Genomic DNA, 18,845 nt, shown 5'->3' on the forward strand with positions numbered 1-18,845 from the left:
CTCGATACTCCTTTCAGTCTGTTTTCTGCTGCTTCACCTTCTGCCGTCACAAACACGCCGGAGACAGGGTTAGTAAACAGTGAAGATGTTACGGTGGTTACGTCTTTATTGTATCTATTACTCATTCAGTCTGCGAACGATGCTCGAGCGCTGCTTGGACAGAGACGGGCGGAATTTGTAGCTGAGATGACAAGGAGTCGCAGAAGTTACTGATGGAGCATAGGGAAGGGGTGGAGATTAGCGCGTCGACCCGGGTTTTGGGTTCCCATCAACACCGATCGGAGCCAAGAATTATTAGGAAGGACACACTAGTGGGGTGGCAAAGGGAATGGCAGAGTCTGTGAAAGCCAATATGGTCCAGACTGAAATACAGTATCTCAGTAACCATTAGACAGATTTGGTAGAGACACCCATGGTCATGACTTTGGCGATCACCTACATTTCCATGGAGTACCATTATCAAGTACAATTTGATCGAAATCCAATACTTTTGTAAATAGAAAAACACCTGCAAAACTTATGAGATTTCCTAAGATGTTATGTTTTTGTTTAGTGGAAATAATACAATGTTACTTTCATATTAAACCATGACGGTGAACTCTTTGTTGATTATTCTGAAATCTAAAATAAAGAAATTGAGAAAATAGCTGCTGCTCCCAGAGTATACAGAAAAATGACTTCTGCAGGGGAGAACTCACTGGGCCAAAAGAGAGAGGACAGGAAGTTCCTGACCCCAACCTGACCCCTGATCTGAGGCTAATATAGAGGGAAATATTGATATATGCAGTTGAGAATGCCAAAGGAAAGGTCTGTCTCAGGGCGTGGTAAACCAATAAAAATATTCTGAAACATAATGTACACACCTCTAATATTGATTGTGGCTTTTTTAGATGGATACATACACATGAAAATGCATTTTGCTGCTGCCCCCATCCAAAGCAGTTCCTTGCTTCACCTCTGTTCCTGTACCCCTGCCAGCACCTTTCAATGGAGGCGTTCCCAATGCCAGTGTCTATAGATAAGGACCTCATTCAACACCCATAAAGAAAAATATGAATAAACCCTTTACAGGGAGATGACAGAACTAGGAAGTAATCCATACATGCCTGTCTTTTACATGCCTGTTGACTGCACACAGCAATTTAACTCTTGTGCTAATGTTTACCAAACCATCTGCATACATAGCTGCTTGGAAATACATGCATCCACTCTAATCTATGAGTGAAACATTTTCCCATTAAAAACATCTCACAGGCTCTCCTTGAGGTGCATTACAAGAGATAAGTTGAAGCATTCTGAATTGCATGAATTGCATCTTCCCAGCCCACCTGAAAAGCTTAACTCAAGTGCATCTCAGTGCTTGAAAAGAAATTAAATTTTTAGGAGGTGGTGCCTGACAGCTTATCAATAGAAGGAAGGGGATTTAGCAGAAGCAGAACGCTAGCAGACGGCGCTAAGATTCTGCAAATAACAAGAAGGCTATTGCTGGAGTCGTCAACAGATGGACATGAAAACAAACCTGTCTGCTACATTTCTTGTTGCTAAGCACCACCTGGAGGTAATGAGTGTGTTGTCAGCCTAAGAGGCATACGAGACAAGAGGCGAAGTCAAACTGTCTACTCAGACACATTACGGAGAGCAGGTCTGCAGCTCGTCCTTGATGTGGGTCATCCTGGCCTGCAGAAATGCTTATGAATATTTATATAGGTAGATGGACTTAAAAATTGATGGCCACAACATGATATACATACCACATTAGAATATGAAACAATAGAGACGAGGCCGTACGAGTGGGCATCAGATCAAAAATCCCAGAGGCTCAGATCTGGAGAGTGTTGGAAGTAAAGCACTTTGAAAATGATTTATATAGAAGTCTAAGTGAAAGGTCACGGTCGGCTTTTCTAGCTAATGTATGGCAGCTTCCAGCCAGAGTTTTATAAAAGAACAACTCACCACACATCCGGTGGAGTCCAGCTTTCGGTCAGATATGCAGCGGAAGTTGCGGCTGCAGCCTCCGTTGTCCTTGGTGCAGTCTCGGACGGGCCCAAAGGAGTCGAGGAGAACCTCCAAAGAGTCGAATGATGAACTGATCATCAACTCCTCTCTGTGAAGCAGAAACGGGTGAAAAAAAGAGGATCCTTGTTTAGATGTGTGCGCCTATGTTTGTGAGTTATTCCTGCTGAGGACTGACTTCATTTTCATCTTACTACAAAACATTTATTGGGGTTTGCTGGGTAGATGAGAGACAAAGTTGTTTCTTAATCACTGCATGGGATTCTACTGATTTCCTCTCACCAACTCTCAGCAGTATCAATTCATGTCAATGGACCTAATTATTAATAGATTCACTTGCAAGTTTAAACAGTCTTTGCAGATATTTCATGATGATTTTTTGATGAACTTAGACGTACACATCTGCATCGTTTGTCAAGCGCAAGCTGTCTTGGCAGTGCTGACCTTTGAGAGAACAAAGGGATCTTGGCTTTCATATAAGCAGTGCTCTACTAGCCACATTAACATAACCCTGCTCTGCTGGGGTTTAAAGTGCTCCGAAACAGAGAAGAAACATGCTTTATGACCATGAAACAGTGCGTTACATCTATAAATGTTAAATGTTTCAATAACCAATCACATTAGCTAGGTCAGCTAGCTATTTTGTTTGGTAGCACAAGCTTAGCACTAGGGTATGTTCACTAATTGCTCCCACAGTAGTTTGCTAAGTACCGCTGCAAGCAGCCACCTTGTAGCCAAGCTTACTTCCAGCACAATTTCACTGATATTTTTTGTTCTGACTCGCTAATTTTGAGTTTGTAACTCCAGTGTTCATCCTTTGAGGATTTTATCTAGCGCTAAAATATACAACACAAATAGATATATGCATAAAAAACATTTAAAGGGGACATATTTTAGCTATGTAATCAATTTTCTATTATTCTGACGTGTTTTTCCAATCACGTTGGTAAAGTTTGTTTAGTTCTAAAAATTTTATACATATTTTAATGTAATTATTTTTCGGAGCCTCTCCTTCCTCCTGAAACCAACAAGCCGTTTTGCCATTCAAAGGTCAGACCTTAGCCACGATTGGCGGACAGTATTTGGAGTGGCTACACGGCACTGTCACTCCTAAGTTGTAGAAAACATGGCTGCTCTAGGATCGGTTATTCTGCCTTATACATACTAGCCAGAATCGCCAGGAGGTATGGGAATGGTAAGTTGAAATCTTGATAACGACTTGACTAGGTGAATGACGATTGGTCGATTTCAGCGAAAGCAAGGTTCTATGTAGAAACCTGCAGCTGTTCTGAACGGCCCGTTTCAGAGGCGACCTTTTTAAAAATGTCATTCTGGAAAAACACGGAAATATGCAGTTTTCACTTTTTCACTGTGAACAATAAACACCCAAAAATGTGAAACCCATGAAAATGTGAAAGAAATATGAAATATCAAAGCTGATTTTACGCTACATGTCACATTCACACACTCATTCACACACTGATGGCAAAGGCCTAAGTGCCAATCTCCACTCAGATCTATGCCCATTCATACCCAATGGCTATGCCACCGGGAACAAAGGGGTTCGGTGTCTTGTCAAGGACACTTCGACATGTGACTGTAGCAGTCAGGGATCAAACCCCCAACCTTCCGATTGAGAGACGACCGACCACTGAGCCACAGCCGCCCCTGATTCAGAAAATCCATTTAAAAGATATGGCCCCTTTAACAAGCTAATTATCTGAGCAACACATTAGAGATGTTAATAATGTCAGGTTCATTTACACTGCTTTAATAAGATTGAGATATTAGCAAAAGGCAGTGGTTGGAATGGATTAAAGTTGTTCAACTAAGAACATTTGATTATCTTGAACACAATATTACACCGCACATAGTGCGTGTGTGTGTAAATAGCAATGCTCTCCAAATAAGAACATGGATGACATTAACGCTCAATGTCAGTATTGTTTTATGATGATTAAACACCTTTAAACTAGTTAAGGACGCTGAATAAAATTCAGCAAAATTCAGCAAAATTAGTTTTTATTCAGATTGATTAAGGTGTCACATTTCTTTAGCTCACATCTCAGTATCTTTGTGGAGGTGAGGAACCTTAACGTTCTGCTCTACAAGACATTTTCTGACACATGCTCTCTATTTAGTCGAACAAAGACAATCATTCTTTCATGAATCACAAACACCTGCATGTTTAATTCATTCTGTGTAATCATCTTGAGGAAAGCCATGACTTTTCACAGCACAATTGTTATGCAAAGTAGTAGACTACTGAGATAAAACACAACATGAAACCAGTGCTCTAACCTTGCTCTGAGCAGTCACTTTGTGTGTGTCTGGGATTTTGTTTGTGCCCTGGAAACCTTTTACAAGGTCAAGTAAACACTTCGTCCAACAGAGGTACGACATCATTTGCGATGGGTGGAAATGACAAAAAAATTACTTCTATGTTTCTTGCACAGAATCAAAAACACAAAGCTTTTTCTGCTGAGGAACAGTGCTGATGATGATGAGCAGGAACTTGTGTAACAGCAGTACCATGACCCTTGGCCTGGTAAGGAAAATTACGACCTCTCTGGCACTCAACAGAATAGTTCTCCTTATCCTCACACTCTTTCCCTTCCCTTAGAGAAGAGACATTAGCTTTCCATCCCTCTACAGTCAACTTGATGTTATCTCACAAACCAATTTTTCTATTATAATTGCCCATTGCTTTGTTGTCATTTATTCAGGGAAGAGCTATTGAACAGAGCATAGAAAGATGATGAAACTCACAGCAAGTGTGAATGCTAAATTATTTGGGAACTGCAATTACAGTCAAAACACATCCAACCATTGTGTGCAACACATTTTCCCTTTAAATATCTAAAGCAAAAGAGGTTAACAGTCATGTTTGGTGACTAGTTGAAGCTAGAACAGTCATCGTATAACCAGTATGGAGGTGTATGAACAATGGGCTTCATTCACTAACATATGCGTAGAAATGTTCTTACTCTGCGCATAAGTGCATATGCAAAATCACGGTTGGATTCATGACACGTGCGCACTGGCCAATTTTGTTCTCACCACCGTGCGCATGTTAGTGAATCAGAATCATTCTAAATTGACAAGCGCATACCTGCAATCTGCAATCTGCATACTACCACGCCCCCATTTCTCTATACAAGGACGTCCGCTTGGCGCATCATGAAGAGAGCGGTGAGCTGAAGACAATTTAAAAGAGAAAGAGTTGCAAGAGATGGCCCCAAAGGGGGAAAAAAACCAAAAGAATTTCAGCACAGCGGAAATTGAGGTAATTGTGTTGGAGGTGGAAGAAAGAAAATCACTCTTTTTCGAAGCGTGTCCTCAGGAGTCACGATGTTGAAAAAAAAAAAAAGGTGAAGCTTGAGCTTCAATAACGAGGCTGTAGATGCTGTGTCTCCCGAGGTTCGTACCGTGGCTCAGGAAAAAAAAAAAAAAGTGGTTTGACATCAAGGTGGACGCTAAAAAAAGAATCGCTGAGCAGAAAAAAAGGAAGGAAACAGGTGGAAGACAAGGACCACCTGATCTGACAGCGCAGGATGAGAGACTGGCTGCAATAATTGGCGAATCATCCATATTTGGAATTTGTCCACGCACTGAGGGTGAGAGCGATGATATTCATCAAGAACCGCCTCCTAAAGTTAATTCATTTGCGCAATTTCATGGCACTGTTGGTCCTTCATGAACACACTATTATCTGGGTTCTGTTATTATATTACTATATAATTAGGAGACTAGGTGTAGATTTTTCGTGTCTCATTTAGGAAAGCTGATGTCAACTGTGCAGCAAATAGGATTTAGTAACATTTCAATCAAAATCTTTGACACAGTTGGTGGGTTTGTTTTGCAACTGTCAATCCAATCTCATCAAACCAACTCAGTCTTGATGAAGAAGATCTGTTTTTCAGAGTTTTTCAGAACACGTGATACATTTATTGGGGCTGCACGATGGAGCAGTAGTAAGTGCTGTTGCCGATTGTAACCTTGGTTTAGACAGAGGGGGCCTTTCTGTATGGAGTTTGCATGTTCTCCCCGTGCATGCGTCGGTTCTCTCTCTCCCTCCCTTCCTCCCACAGTCCGAAGACATGCTCGTCAGGTTGATTGGTGACTCTGAATTGCCCCTAGGTGTGAATGTGAGTGTGAAGGGTGTCTGTCTCTGTGTGTCAGCCCTGTGTGTGATTGACTGGCTACCAGTCCAGGGTGTACTCTCGCCCAGTGACACCTGGGATAGGCAGCACCCCACCCCCACCCCCACCCTCACCCTGCGACGCTGAACAGGATAAGCGGTATAGATAATGGATGGATGGATACATTTATGTTTAAACTTTACTGGTGTATATTTGTCATGCATCTGTATTTCTATGGAGAAATTGCTAAGATTTGAAGCTCAGGGGTTTTTATAAAGGACGCGTCCATTATTAACCAATAATTGCAACATGGCAAACACTAAACCATCCTAGTGAAGTAGCAAACTATTGTAAAGCTTATCTCACTCATCTGATGCTACAATCAGTCTACGTACACAATCACCTTATGAAACCAGAGGAATGAGCTACCTCATTGAACCTTTCTCAAAAGTAAAACACTCCAGAGGAAAAGCTATCTAACATGTTACATATCTATGTACTTTAAAAGTAGATCCAGCAAGAGAAAATGTTTTTATAATGTTTTAAAAATACTTCAAATTAAAGCATCATTTTTGACAACTTAAATGGAGGGTAAGCTTAAAATGATTGGCAAATTAAACTACCTATAACACATTTTTACATTTGTATGAGACAGCTGTCTGCAGCTGAAAGAGGTCATGAATGTGAGCCTCAATTATGGGCACAATGACCATGGATCGCTAAATAATGAGGGCTGGAAGTACATGGACGTCAAAACAAGCAATATGAGGAACCGTTCATGGAGCCCTTTTACCGATGACAAGTAACCGAGAGGTTTAAAGGCCAAGTTTTTAATTCCTTGCTTTAGTAATTTATTCAATGATGGCAGAAGTTAAATTACCCTCAATAAAAAACAGCAATACATTTTTTAATTCAGAAGTATTTCTACAGATTACTGATTTGTTTGAGATGTATTGGTTATGTAAAAGAGTTTCAACAATATCCACTCACTTAGCAGTAATACAACACAGAAGCAGAGACCAAATTGAATAATTATTTTTGTCTCAACACTCGTTTTTTAGCTGTAAAAACCTGAAAAATATGGAAAGCACGTATGATAAACAATTGTATAACTCCAAAGATCATCTTCTGTTTACAACCTCTAGGCATTGCTACAAAAACACTGAGAAAACAAGGCTGATTCCTCCTCCAGTCATTACTGCCAGGAAGATAAGGCCTCATTTCTATGGATCGATCTACCGAGATGTAACACAGAGTAGCAAATGATCATCAAACATGGAGGAATGCAGCATAAAGGCTAAATAATCCTGCAGCTTCAAGATGGTGTCAGCAGTGTTTCTGTGAGGCCCCTGAGGGGAGCTGAAGAGATTGTGGATGGGAAATGAATCATTTACACAGCCTTGAAGGAGACTGCCAATCGAAAATTAAATGTTAAAAGAAAGGGAGATTGGAGTTTCATTTGAGCACAGTTAGGGGGATTGAAAATTACAACGCTCTCATAGTAATAATGTGTTGAAGTGCTGCATTATGTAACAACGAGAACTCTAGTCCTGGTGACAAAAAAGAAATCTGATGGGTTCCAACATTTCAAAAAACGATGCATCTTTTTGTAGAGCAGGTTTTGATAGGAAATAAATGTAAGTCAACTTTTTTAGGAAAAACCTTTATGGACCTTTTTCACACCAGACTGTTTAATTTATCAAAGCAGAAAAGCAGCAGGTGCGTGTAACAATAACAATGGTTCCATTCCATTTGGCTTTGCCAATGAGTCCCTGGTACCACTAAATATATTTTCATCAGTGAAAGGCAATTTCAACAGAAACCCCATTCTTTCCCAAACCTCAACCAAAGTGCTTTGCTGCCTAAACCAAACCACAGATGGGACTCGCCCAAAAAAATCATTACTTCCCAACATAATCTAGGTAGCGCTAACATTTGTTAGCACAACTTAATTGGAAAAAAACAATTAGTACAATATAAACTTAATTTCATTGGAAGCAGCTAAATACACATCCATCCAAAAAGCCATAACTACTGTGTGCCACTAGAACGAAGGCGCTGCAACGGTCCAAAAGATTTCTATCGGGAGAACCGGCCTGCAAATTCAACAATGATGCAAATACAAAAGCACGTTCAAAAGACTTAAACAAATGCAGTGACGGAAAAACGCTGCAAATTAAATAAAAAAAAATTTTTAAATGCAGCAAAAAGCTGAAAAAGATGTGTAAACAACAAATAGACAAACTGGTGCAAATTCAAAACTGACAGGTTAGGAGGTTTCAAGACCACGGGTGGATACGTGCCCGGGCTGGGACCAGCACAGTCCCAGAGACTAACTGAGGTCAGTTTGATGGCAGGAAACACAGTAGTAAGGTGGTTTTCATGCCAGGTTTGGCGCCTGGCATCCCTGGGATTCTGGTTTTCCCTCTGTTAGCTGCTCTGCTTGAATAACCACTGCTGCTAACTGTAGCTGACATTAACTAGTTAGCTGAGTTAGCCATGCAGCTAGTAATCCTTTCCAGTCGATCGATTCATCATGCCCCTCACCCAGCTAAAAGTGTTGGGCGTCAGTATGTAGGATCAGACTGTGGCTACGTTTAGAAGTAATGGTAATGGCCTGCAGTAAGTCAGATTCACTACACAACACATCAATCAGCTTAACCTCCCTGTCCCAATGTTTCATCACGATACCTAAACAAATCTGATAATTCCAGCAATGACATGTTAGCACTGGATGTAACTTGTGAGGTAAAATATTTTACTCAGACCAAGATCGGACTTAAAAAAAGGTCTAATGGAAACTTCCTCATAAAATTAATCAATTGCATCAGGACAAAAATCATCTTTCTCTGATGGTAGTCAAGCTTTTCAGGCACAGTCCCATCCTTTACGCAGATCTTTGGTTTATGTTCTTTCACTTTCATTTCATGGTCATCCTTTCAAATAACCTCCATTTAACAGATTAATGCAAAATGAAGAAAACATTATGTGACATTTACTGAGACTGTACATTTTCCAAACTGTTGTGCAGTTGGGCAGAGACCTTTGAGCTCAAACCTGCTTTTAATCCCAGATGTCCTACAATGGAATAGCACACACATGGTGTTCATTGCCTCAGATAGAAGAAAATCATCATCCATGTAATTCAGTACGTCAGTACGCTGATTTATTGCTACAAAACAATCCAAACAACATTTGTTTAACAAGATGCATGTATGTTATACTGTACATATCGTGCTGTTTTTGCTGTTGTTAATAGGGCTATAATGATCAGCCCAAACAGCCCATAAATAATGTATTATGAGATAAATGTTAGTGATCAGTACAGCTGATTATTGTGTGAGATGAATAAGTGTTATCTAACAAAGGAAAGAGTTTGGAAAGAAGCTTTAAAACAAATTACTCATAAATTACTCATGGAGACGTTTCATATATGCATAACTACATGTGGCATCTATTGCTGAGGGCATAAAGACAAGAGTCACAGTAATGCTACGCCCTCATTCATTTAAACATGCAGAAACAACAATGTACCCATGACTGATAAACAGAGATAGATCATGCTAGCAGCACTGCTCTCGGGATGGCCATTTCTGACTGTCATTTTTTCTATTGATCGGTCTGCCTACCTCTTTGGTCGGAGGTGAATTACAGCAACAACCATCTGTTAGACTGCCATGGATTTTTTTTTTTTTACATACATTTGTGTGTATTTTTCCAAGAGGAATAATCCGATTGACGTCTGTGATCTCCTAAAGTTTCCTCTTGCACCACTATGGGTTTGATTATGTTGTGTGTCTCTTTGTAAAGTGCGCCTACAACTATCGGATGGTCATTCGTACAGGGCAGATACTTCATTATGACCGTCAGGTGGGCAGCCACCTCCATTAACGTTTCATCAATCTAAGATCATTAATTTAATGTAAACTCGTTTCCCAAGTGCATCCGTCTGCACCTCGCTACCATAGATTTATTATCATCACAATCTCATTAAAACCCAGTGGCTGCTTTGTTAAAGCAAAACAATATGAATGCAGCCCACAGCCATTATACATAAAAACACAATTATATTTTACACATTATTAAAAGATGATATGGTCAGGCACACATTGTCAGGCCAGTGTACAGAGCTGAACACATTTAATATTACAATTAGGACAGTCACAAAATATTCATAAATTAATTGCAATTTTCAGCACTTTAAGAATTTCAGATTTGGACTCGCTGAAATATAAAGCAATTAAGAGAGGTAAGAACACTGTGTCAAGTTAAAGTGACTATATAAAAGGCCAGCAATACCAGTGTTGTGACTCAAGTCCCAAGTAAGTCTCAAGTCATTTGGTCCAAGTCTCAAGTCAAGTCAAGTCACAGGTTATGTCAAGTAAAGTCAAGTAGAGTCCCAAGTCACATTTTTCCACCCAAGATCCAGCACTCTTACCTGTAGTATCTGGTCTTTATAAAGAGAAAAGACAAGGTATTAGCAGCTCGTCTAATAACGATATTATTGGCCAATTTATATAACCTGTTCAAAAAGTATGACAATGAATTGTATCTGTATTATCTTGGCACAGACGCAGCCATGATGATGGTCTGCTCTGAGACAGTATCGAGTAGTAACGAGTACGACTGATGAGGCTTCTCTTTGGGGAAAAAGCATCAGGTAGCTGGGGTCTTTGATGTTGCGTGTTGCCATAGCGAGGAGTTTGACTGACAGCCAGTCTTCCAATCATGACAATCACATACAGGGAGCTTTTTGAGTCGTCCAATCATGATTCCCAGTTTGCGCTGCATACATACTTGATAGTTAGACAGAAACTTGACAACATATAAACTTATGAACACACTCAAGTCATCCGAGTCATCATGCCTCAAGTCAAGTCAAGTCTCAAGTCATTAACTTGCAAGTCTAAGTCGAGTCTCAAGTCATTTATTTTTTGTCAGGTCATCAAAACAGTCACTCAAGTTGACTCGAGTCCAAGTCACCAAGTCTCAAGTCCACATCTCTGAGCAATACAAAATTAAAACTGTAATGTTCTTTTTTTAATGTTTAGTTCACAAGAAAATCCAGTGTAATATTAAATAAGTGGCAAGACTACAAACCATCAGCACTTACCACACTGAATGTGTGCCAGCTCAATATTCAAATAAAAAAATATAGATATAAAGCCTTAAAAAGTCTTAAACTTTTACACTGACCATTAAAAAAGTTTGTTCTGAGAAACTTCATACACTCCACTTAAAACTTTTTTTTTTTCTCACCCCACTTAAAACTTTTTTTTCACCCCACTTAAAACAAACATAGGGCTTGAAAAGGGTCCTTGAGTTCTTTAAAATGCTAATGAGGAAAAAATGATTGGGGATATTCATTTGAGCAGGACTAATTTTACCTGACATCATTATCACAGGGCAAACAACCATCGCCACCTAAGGGCAGTATCTGATATGTTCACTTGTTGACAGTGAATGTTCCAGCATACACTTCAAGACGATTACCAAGACTAATGACATTAACCTACCTCTTCTCCAAAACTAATCCTGTTCAAACACACTTCATGCTACAACATTTTACTGTTGAACAATTGTAGTCATGCTCACCACATTTTTGCTCCACAATGCAGCTGACCGCTGTGTATAGCACGTTCAACAACACAGTAAATGTGTAGGTTTGTCTTAGCTTGGCCTTAGCCAATGCTCACCTACCTAGCTAGCTTTGTTAATGTCATCTAAAATATAAAGAAGGCCTCTTGTATAATGTTTGCAGAAAATACAGCAGAAGTCAATACCATCATTGGTGACACCATTGGTGTGTGTACCCCTCTGTATCACTACCTACATTTTCACTGTGTAGCATCATTTCTAAGGATCGCACAAAGGCACCGACATTAGTGATGCTCTCCTAAACGGTAAATGAAACCAGTCAGAAGTGGATTTGTAAATGGCTTACCTCTTCTTACGTTACGAGGTAATTTGTTCACTCTTTAAACTCTCTTTGATGCAAAGTTTCCAAAATTCTGTGTTTTGCAGGTGTTTGTGAAGTGGGAAGATGTACCATTACGATGTGTTGTTATGCACAGTGTGCACACAGTTATGACTTGATACATGCATGATGCTTTTTCTGTCTCAAGTACATTTTATTTTGCACTGGATTCATACTGTTCTGCCGTCAGAGTGTCTCATGGACGTTATATCAAGGGAACAAGTGCAGTTGGCAGCATAAGTGAAGCTCTTTCTGCTTTTTTTTGCCTTGATGTTGGCTGTAAAGAAATTGTTTAAGTAATTCAGTTGTAATTTCAGGTGTGGGAATACAGTATCTCTAAATGTGCACTTTTATTCTGCTGAGGCCATGTGTTTGGAATAAGTCAATTCAATTAGCATTGAAAACTTATTCAACACTTTATCTACAGTGTAAATTTTACCTGTGTGGATTTACATGTTTTAATAAAATATTGCAGACCCAAAGATTCAGATTTTTCCTAAAACTGAATAGTGTTGCGCACCCTTTTGTTAAATAAAGACATGGTATATCCAGTATAAAAACATGGCAGTGGATAAATTAACCCCTTTATGAAAATGTATTATAACATGGTTAAGATAAAACATGCCAAGCCAACAGTCCCTTGATTATGTGTGACGGGATGAACTACATTCATAACAGCTAACAAAGGATAATAGACACATGCATGCCAAACAGGCATCAGATGTTGTTAATTAAAAGTGATGCAGCATGAGGCTGACTGGAGAAAGTCTGCTTTATGTATTGTCGCTCCGAGCGCCTCTACACTGGTAACCAAGACGGAGGCAGCTTGTTTTGGCTGTGTCCGTCACAACAGAGAAAGAAGAGCCCAATTGAATGAACTGAATGTTGCTGATGCGTGTCATAACTCCAAATACTGAGGGCAACAAATAATTAATGAAAAGCAAGAGATGACGATGCTCTATTAAAAAACAGGCGTTAGAGTGACGATGTGTTAAAGAAACAGAACCAATGCACTGCTTTATGCACAGGTGCTTCATCCAAGCACTCTCAGCACATTGAAAAGAGATGAGTTGTTTATTACAAAACGAACCCAGAATAAAGGGTTAGGGTTGGGTTAGGGGGCTGTTTTCTTGCTCATAAAAATCTGCTATTTTGGTTTTCTTTGATTGGTTTTTCCAGTGACTGACAGCTCACATATATCATATACCATGAGTAAATTCAGCCACCAATAGAGGGACAACTGTATGTTATAATAAGTGTCAGTTAAACTTCATGAGCGTGCAAACACAGGAAGACAGAAGACCATAAACCACTAAAATTAGCCGCTAGCAACTAATCTTCAAACGTTTTAAACTCTTCTGTACATGACTTCTTTATAGAGCTACATTTTTGATTAAGAAAGTGGAAAAAGGGTCAAAGAAAAGATAATGTGATGATACCGCAGCCGAATAACACTTTACGGCTTGACGTTAGCTTCCCGATAGTTATCAAGTAGGCGGAGAAGGAGCAATGTCACTTTTCAGAAAAAGGCTTAGTCCTCACAGACAGCACGTACACTCACGACCAACCTGAAGCTAACAGAGTGTAACATGAACATTAAGGCAAACGAACTTACACATTCATGGACGCACACACAATAAAAAGAGTCAGTCCGCGATCACTGATGTCTCCGTAGTAAGTGCAGTAAACAAGTCCGGGCATGTCTCCCTCACTGCCCTGTTTCGGGGGGATGCGCTGTGTAGTGCTGCGTTCAGGTGCACTTAGAAATGGGAGTGCTCATCACGTGACGTTTTTTACACTATATGTGTTTTGTTGTGTTATACTGAAATCCACTGAATGTGTTACAGGTTACACAAAAGTAAAATGTGTGGCAGTGTCATGTTTAAGTAACACAAAGTTGAGTGTTAAAATGTCAGCAACAGTTGCATCATTCTGTCGTTTTACTTTGTCACAGTCAGAAAGTGAGGAACGTCTGATGAAAATGAAACATGCTTTTGAAGTCATTATGAGGACTGTAATGATACTATAAAGTACTCATATGGGTACTCGGTATCGGCAAGTACCAAAATGTAAGTACTTGTACTTGGTCTGAAAAAAAGTAGTATCGGTGCATCCCAAAATATAGCATTTCACATTTCCATCCTCAGGAGGATGTGTGGTGAATGTGGCCATGATTTAAAATGGCTGTCTTATTATGAACATGTTTTTGGACCAAAGTTCTGGACTGAGCACCGTCACCGTCCTCAGACTCCTGCCTGGCTGCTAGCAAACCAAAATAGCTAAATAATTCTGTTGTGCCGCTGCTGTCAGCTGAGCCCAGTCTAATACTGCAGCATTGTTTTGGATCACTATTGGCTCAATCTGCAGCTCAGACACAAACTCAGTCATTGCACACAGAGCAGATTCTTTTTGGAGGAGTTATGAACCATTTAACAATCGGAATGCTGTTTATGGTTCCGAATCGCCGAGTAATTCTTTCTTCTTATTCTTTAAACTCTTGTTTTTCTCCATCCTAATTATTGATTTTGTTTTAGATCTTAGAGTTTTATAACCCTCTGAATCACGACCGCTAAGACCTCTGAATCAACCGCACAGGGCTGCTGTAGACTCTCTGCAACAGCAGTAAATAAAAACTAACACTGATTAAGTGAGAATACAAACACCGAGACAGCCAGGGAGTCAACGGCTACATTTTGGGGATGACTGATGAAAAAGAAGGTCTGAAGACTAAAGTCAATGTGTACTTTGTGTGCTGAGAAGCTTCATCAGACACAATAAAACTAACAAAAACTTCTGGTAATGCTTCAGTGGAGCAATCAAAATAAACTTGTATTTACACTTTGGTGCAGCAGCCCAAAGAATCCTACCTTCCTCACAGCCTTATGAAACTTTTTCTTAAGTTAGAGTTTCTGTCTTCACGTCTCTGAAGCCTCACCACAGGAAAGTAATGCGAGCTGAAAGTGCTAACAGCACATGTCATCTCTCACCGTACGTCCACCGCATCCTCCATGACTGTCATGTCCGTCTTGCACTTCGCTGAGGGGTTGATGGCGAGCTCGGCAGGAGGGATGACAAAGCTTTTACTCAACGGCAGCCACATCCCTTCTCCTAACGTGTATGTGAATCTGCAGAGGCAAAGAAAGAAGATGAGACAAGTATAGTAGTGTAAAAGAATAGCTGAGGAACAAGGTCAAGCCGGTGGAAAGGAGGGAAAACCTTGTCCTAATCACAAAGTAGCTAAATCACATGGGAATGCCTTTAGTTAAAGTGATAATCTGGAAGATTTTCATTTAAATAAATGTCTCTTAAGTCACTATCTATCGCCAAATGAAGTAACACAATGATGATTGAGCCTATGGCCCACTGATGAAAGTCTTTCGATTTGCAGCATTATGGACTGGGTGTCTGGTGCAACTTTCGCTGAAAAAAAATCACAAGCGACGCCCAGTTAGTGACGCGTTCTCCATCAGCCAGCAGTGGTTGGTCCATCAGAGAGGGTAGGCGGAGCTAAGCGGCTGCTTTTCCGGTCTCTGCAAGTGTTGCGAGTAAACAGTAATCTACTATGGCTGAACAAACAAAGAAAAGATCGATGACTACAGATACAACTTAAAGAAAACGGAAAATCCAAAGAAAAAGAAACTGTGACAATTCGAAGGCTCCTTCAGATACGGCCGACTAATGTGTCCTCTGTTTCCCCGGCTGCAAAGGATGCACCCGATGGATCCTTCGCGGCCGGGGAAAACGGAGGACGCATTTGCCCGATGTATCCCGGGATGCATTGCGCGGCAATTCAAACGAGATGGCAGACTTTTAAACGGCAGAGGAATACACTTTAAAATGTAAAAGTTTTTGGTTTCAACTCAATTGAATAGCTAGTGCTACACATGTTTAAGTAAATAAAAGGGCCCTTGAAACTAATTATCTTTAAAATAATAGGTTAACATTAGTTATGCTAGCTAGTTATCCCACTGATGGATGGAAATTCAGGGGAAAACCACAGTCAGTCAGCTTCATCTTCTAGGTATCATTTATGTTTGCACAACTCTCATGGCCATTCATGCTGCTGAGATGATTTTGATTTCGTGTTTTGACAAAAGTGGTGGATGACCAATCAACTGACTGTTAGACCTACTTTCCTATCCCTTGGCTCTAAAACACTGACTAAAACTTTACTTTTTTCAAGCAAAAATCATTGACAAAATACAAACAAGAAAGATCTTTATGTGTGACATCGTGCAGTGCCACTCAATCAAGGCCTTCTCTCTGTTGTACAAAAACGACCAGGACTCGCTGTCAAAACAGCCTCTCTTCATAGATGAATGTTTCTGCTGCATCAGTGTTTCCGAATAATGGAATCAAGTTGATCAGACGTTATTTATTTCACCTTAAAGTAAAGTTATTCTTTTTGCATAACTCTTTCTTGAGCAGAAGGACACTGTGTGCTAATGGACGCAATGAATACCAAATGAGAAACGGTGACAAAGAAGGGCCAATAAGAGTTTCCCCCTGAGACAGAAGAGGGCTATAAATCTGTAAACAACAGATGTCTGGAACAAGGGCTTTAAAACTATTCTTTATTTGTGAGTCAATGAATATCATCAATCTTTAAACACTCTGCAGATGAAATGTAATACTTTCAACTTAAAGTTAAACAGAGCATGCTGATTAACATCAAATGCATTATTAACACTGATGAATTATGCATGAGTACTTGTAGCACAAAAGAGCGGAACTTGTTGATTAAATGGTTAACAACCATTTTTATGCTAACTAAACATATTTCCTCATCCACAATTGTTCAATTTGCATTTCATATAATGCTTACTTAGCATAAGGAAAGGGCAGTCGATTGTGGGCACTGCATCCATTAGGAGTCACTTTAAGAGCAGAATGATTACACTATTGTAGAAAGGGTGCACTTAATTACATTCAACCAATCACTCCCTTTGTTTGAAAGTCAAGTCTCTGAACCAAAGTGCTGCCGTTCTCCAATTTACTGCAAAACACCGGGTTGCAGAAAGTTATTATAGAGTGCTAAGTCTATTAAAATGGTAATATTTCGGTATCGTTTCTGAGGGAGCTGTTGCCACTTCTCTCATAAGTCATTTCACCATCTCATATGGGACTGTGAAAGCAGGAGAAAATCCCTGTGATGCAGTGTGACGTATAAGGGTGACCACAGGACAAATTAGCGGCCACTTAATGAGCACTGCTCTGTAATGGACAACTAGGGACTCGTGTGCTGCCATACGACTTATTTGGCGCACCCTGAGAGAGAGTGGAGGTGGAAAGCACTAAGAGTCCCCGTGAGGAAACAGTTGTTGAGTGGAAAACATGTTTGCAGTCCTCAGAGGATCTCCCGGCGGTTAATACTGTGCCAGTGGCAAATGCTGTGTGTTTGAATGCTGACTCTCAGCATTTATCTCCCAGGACACAGGAGAATTTTGCATGCATCCACGAGTTTGCTTTGTTGTGTTTTATTCCCTCCACCACTGTGATTCTAATTGCCTTATTTGCTTCTGTGTTTAATGCTAATATCTGCTTTGGCAAACAAGAGGATGGCTGCATGGCTCTCCAAGCTCTCGCTGATCTTCAAGGTCTTTTTCTGAGGTCTGGCTGACAGGCTTGTTTGGAGAAGTTCAAAAGGCTGAAACATTTAAATTAGGATGGATGGCTGAGTGGGAGCTGAGAGATTTTAAACAACGCAGCTGGAGAGAGTGAGAGGAGGCAGCCTTCTCGCAGAAAACATGCTAGCAGGGAGGGGAACGTATCAAAGCAATTACAGGAAATATTAGCTCAGTGCCAAAGACTCGTGTTGTTTTTGCCCCGTACCGTCATGGAAGGAGTTAGAGACCGATAATGAAGCCACACCTCGTGATCTGCTCTCATGTAAGGGAATGATTCATGTTGGTGTGGAATGCCGTTGTAAACATTGTTAGGTACCTCTGCAACAAAAAGCTCTGCTGTCTAAAACAGAGGCATCCTGTTAGCTATGTTCTGTTTTAGGCATATTTGCCATCATGAAACAGTCGGCTAAAGGTTGCAGAGCATGTCAGACATTCAAACATATTCTGAGATGACTTTTCAATAACATTTGACTTTGATGCATTTTGGCTAGTGAGGGTCCCTAATGAGTGGTTTATAATTGCCTTTAATTCAGTGATTATGGTACTTATTAAGCACTTCAACATTTTTCAACTAATTGTTTGGCTTTTAAAGGCCACACATTTTACACTTGTTTCCTGCATTACTGTACAACACCTGCCCAGCAATAAACAGCAGATAGTCAAAGTAGGCAGCTAACGGGGGAACATAGGGAAGCATAGCAGCTTTAAGTTACTGTGAGGACCCCTGTGGACAAAGCAGTACCTCTCATCTCTTTGCTGATCTTGTCCTCTTCATGCATAAGTAGTTTTCTGTTTCTGCTCTGTTGTTTCTGCAGCGTGTTGTTAGTCGCCTCTTCTGACACCGACCCGGTGGCAGCCAGGTATTAAAACCAACTATATAGGAACAGTCAATCTTCATGCAGATGGTCTTGTTTGCTTTTGTAGGTCATATAGAGCGATCAGTATTCATTTCAGTCTGTTTCATAACCAGCTAAGGCTCTCCATAGGACTCTTAAAGAGTCGATAGCAGCAATAATATTTGAAATTGGTGCCATAGCTGTGGAGAAAGTTGTACAAACAGCTTGTAGTTTCGCCCATTCTACATTC

The 18,845-nt window shown here is 40.2% G+C and overlaps 1 protein-coding gene across 2 annotated transcripts in view; it reads right to left on the reverse strand.

Moving 5' to 3' along the window:
• astn1 (astrotactin 1) overlaps nt 1-18,845 on the reverse strand; it is a 440,186-nt gene that overhangs the window by 283,673 nt on the left and 137,668 nt on the right. For both annotated transcript variants that reach the window (XM_069684331.1, XM_069684330.1), the window contains exons 11-12: nt 15,120-15,257; nt 1,954-2,104 (exon numbers count right to left, since the gene is read on the reverse strand). In XM_069684331.1, the coding sequence (XP_069540432.1) occupies nt 1,954-2,104; nt 15,120-15,257 (289 nt within the window). The remainder of the gene's footprint in view (nt 1-1,953; nt 2,105-15,119; nt 15,258-18,845) is intronic.

The sequence above is a fragment of the Semicossyphus pulcher genome, unplaced genomic scaffold (genome assembly GCF_022749685.1).
Source record: "Semicossyphus pulcher isolate SPU_LCO1_2020_fin unplaced genomic scaffold, fSemPul1.0.p SCAF_7, whole genome shotgun sequence".
Lineage (NCBI taxonomy): Eukaryota > Metazoa > Chordata > Actinopteri > Labriformes > Labridae > Semicossyphus > Semicossyphus pulcher.